At 43.4% G+C, this 1,882-nt stretch overlaps 1 protein-coding gene across 1 annotated transcript; it reads left to right on the top strand.

The window, feature by feature from the left end:
• Window positions 1-589: 589 nt before the first annotated feature.
• On the top strand, window positions 590-1,531 carry LOC308645953 (olfactory receptor 7E24-like; the record flags this gene model as incomplete). Its single annotated transcript, XM_081288404.1, has 1 exon — window positions 590-1,531. Exon 1 carries the CDS (start codon window positions 701-703, stop codon window positions 1,529-1,531), a length of 831 nt encoding a protein of 276 aa, XP_081144530.1. The 5' UTR covers window positions 590-700.
• Window positions 1,532-1,882: the final 351 nt, after the last annotated feature.

Here is a 1,882-nt window from a genome sequence, read left to right as displayed (position 1 = left end):
GAGAGCCAGCCCTATTTGGGGCAGGGTATCCAATGTTTATAGAAGGGATTTATCAGGTCCTGGACTGGAGTTGAGCCAGGATGGAGCTGCACAATTTTGCACCACTTTTCCCTGCACTTGTTTATTTCACCCATATTACAGGGGCATCAGCCCAGGCCATGGGCCAAGCATGGGGCAAGGGCATGGGCCAAGGTCCTTGGTAAAGGCATGTTGTTCAAGATTCATAACAGTGCTTTCATGAAGATTGCTTTTTCTTAATAGAAAAGTTATTACTTTTTCTGAATTTTCTCTTAAGCAGTAGGCTATATTTTATTGTGATCATGCACTTCTTCTCTTGTCTGCTCTGGACTTCTAAATTTGCTCAGTTCAATGTCTCCAAAGAGGGTGTGGAAAGTGGGGTGAATGATGGAGAGAGCAACAGTGAAAGATTAAGCAGGACTGGGTGTTGCACTTCTGAGAACTATTGAGTGCGTGTGAATCTCCAGTGTGAACAGCTTCCTAGGGAATACGTGAATTCAAATGCACCCAGAGTGAGGGGTGTCTGCTGATGGATTTCTTTTTTTCTTGTATTCTTTGCTTTTTCAAAAGGTGTCCAAGCAGCACAGAAGCACAAAACTTAACACGCGTTTCAGGGTTCTATCTCCTGGGACTCTCAGAGAATCCAGACCTGCAGCCCATCCTCTTTGGACTGTTCCTTTCCATGTACCTGGTCACAGTGCTTGGAAACCTGCTCATCATCCTGGCTGTCAGCTCTGACTCCCACCTCCACACCCCCATGTACTTCTTCCTCTCCAACCTGTCCTGGTCTGATATCTGTTCAATCTCCACCACGGTCCCAAAGATGCTCATGAACATTCAGACTCACAGCAGGGTCATCTCCTATGTGGGCTGCCTGACACAGATATCTCTCTTTACCATTTTTGTCTCTATGGATTACATGATTCTGACTGTGATGGCCTATGATCGGTTTGTCGCCATCTGTCACCCCCTGCACTATTTGGTCATGATGAACCCTCGTCTCTGTGGCTTCTTAATTTTGGTTTCATTTTTGTTCAGCTTTTTGGACTCCCAGCTGCATATTTTGATGATTTTAAAAATTACTAACTTCAAACATGTGAAAATTTACAGTTTCTTCTGTGACCCTTCTCAAGTTCTGAATCTTTCCTGTTCTGACACCTACTCTGATACCATTGTCCAGTATATCCTGGGAGCATTTTATGGCTTTTTCCCCTTCTCAGGGATCCTTTTCTCTTACTATAAAATTGTTTCCTCCATTCTGAGGATCCCATCCTCAGCAGGGAAGTACAAGGCCTTCTCCACCTGTGGCTCTCACCTGGCAGTTGTTTGTTTATTTATAGGGACAGGGTTTGGAGTGTACCTTGGTTCAGCTGCATCGCCTTCTCCCAGAAAGAGTGCAGTGGCCTCAGTGGTGTACACTGTGGTCACCCCCATGCTGAACCCCTTCATCTACAGCCTGAGGAACAGGGACATTAAAGGTGCCCTGAGGAGGCTGCCCAGCCGGATGGCCTAAATCTCAGCCCCTGTGGGGTCCAGTTGCAATGTACATAGGAAAAGGCATTAAAATGAAATATCGAGTTCTGATAATCTGCCTCTTTAGGAATGTTAATGTCTTTAGTTTCTCACATTTTTAGTGGAATGACTCTGGCTAGTGTTTGGAAAATTCTCACATTTGGAACAAAGTATCAGTTTAGAAAAATGGAAAATTTTAAAGTTAAGTGAACATGATTGTGTCATAGCCACGTACATGTGATTAAGACTGCTGATCTACATACTTCAGAATGGTGAAAAATATAACTTTTTAAAACTTCAATTTATTGTTTTGCAACAATAATTATAGGAAGTGTAATAGTGAAAATTCTTG

The sequence above is a fragment of the Spermophilus citellus genome (assembly GCF_964194105.1).
Source record: "Spermophilus citellus genome assembly, chromosome: 3".
Lineage (NCBI taxonomy): Eukaryota > Metazoa > Chordata > Mammalia > Rodentia > Sciuridae > Spermophilus > Spermophilus citellus.
Note: the sequence above shows the minus strand (reverse complement) of the source record. Positions and strands in the feature narration are given on the sequence as shown.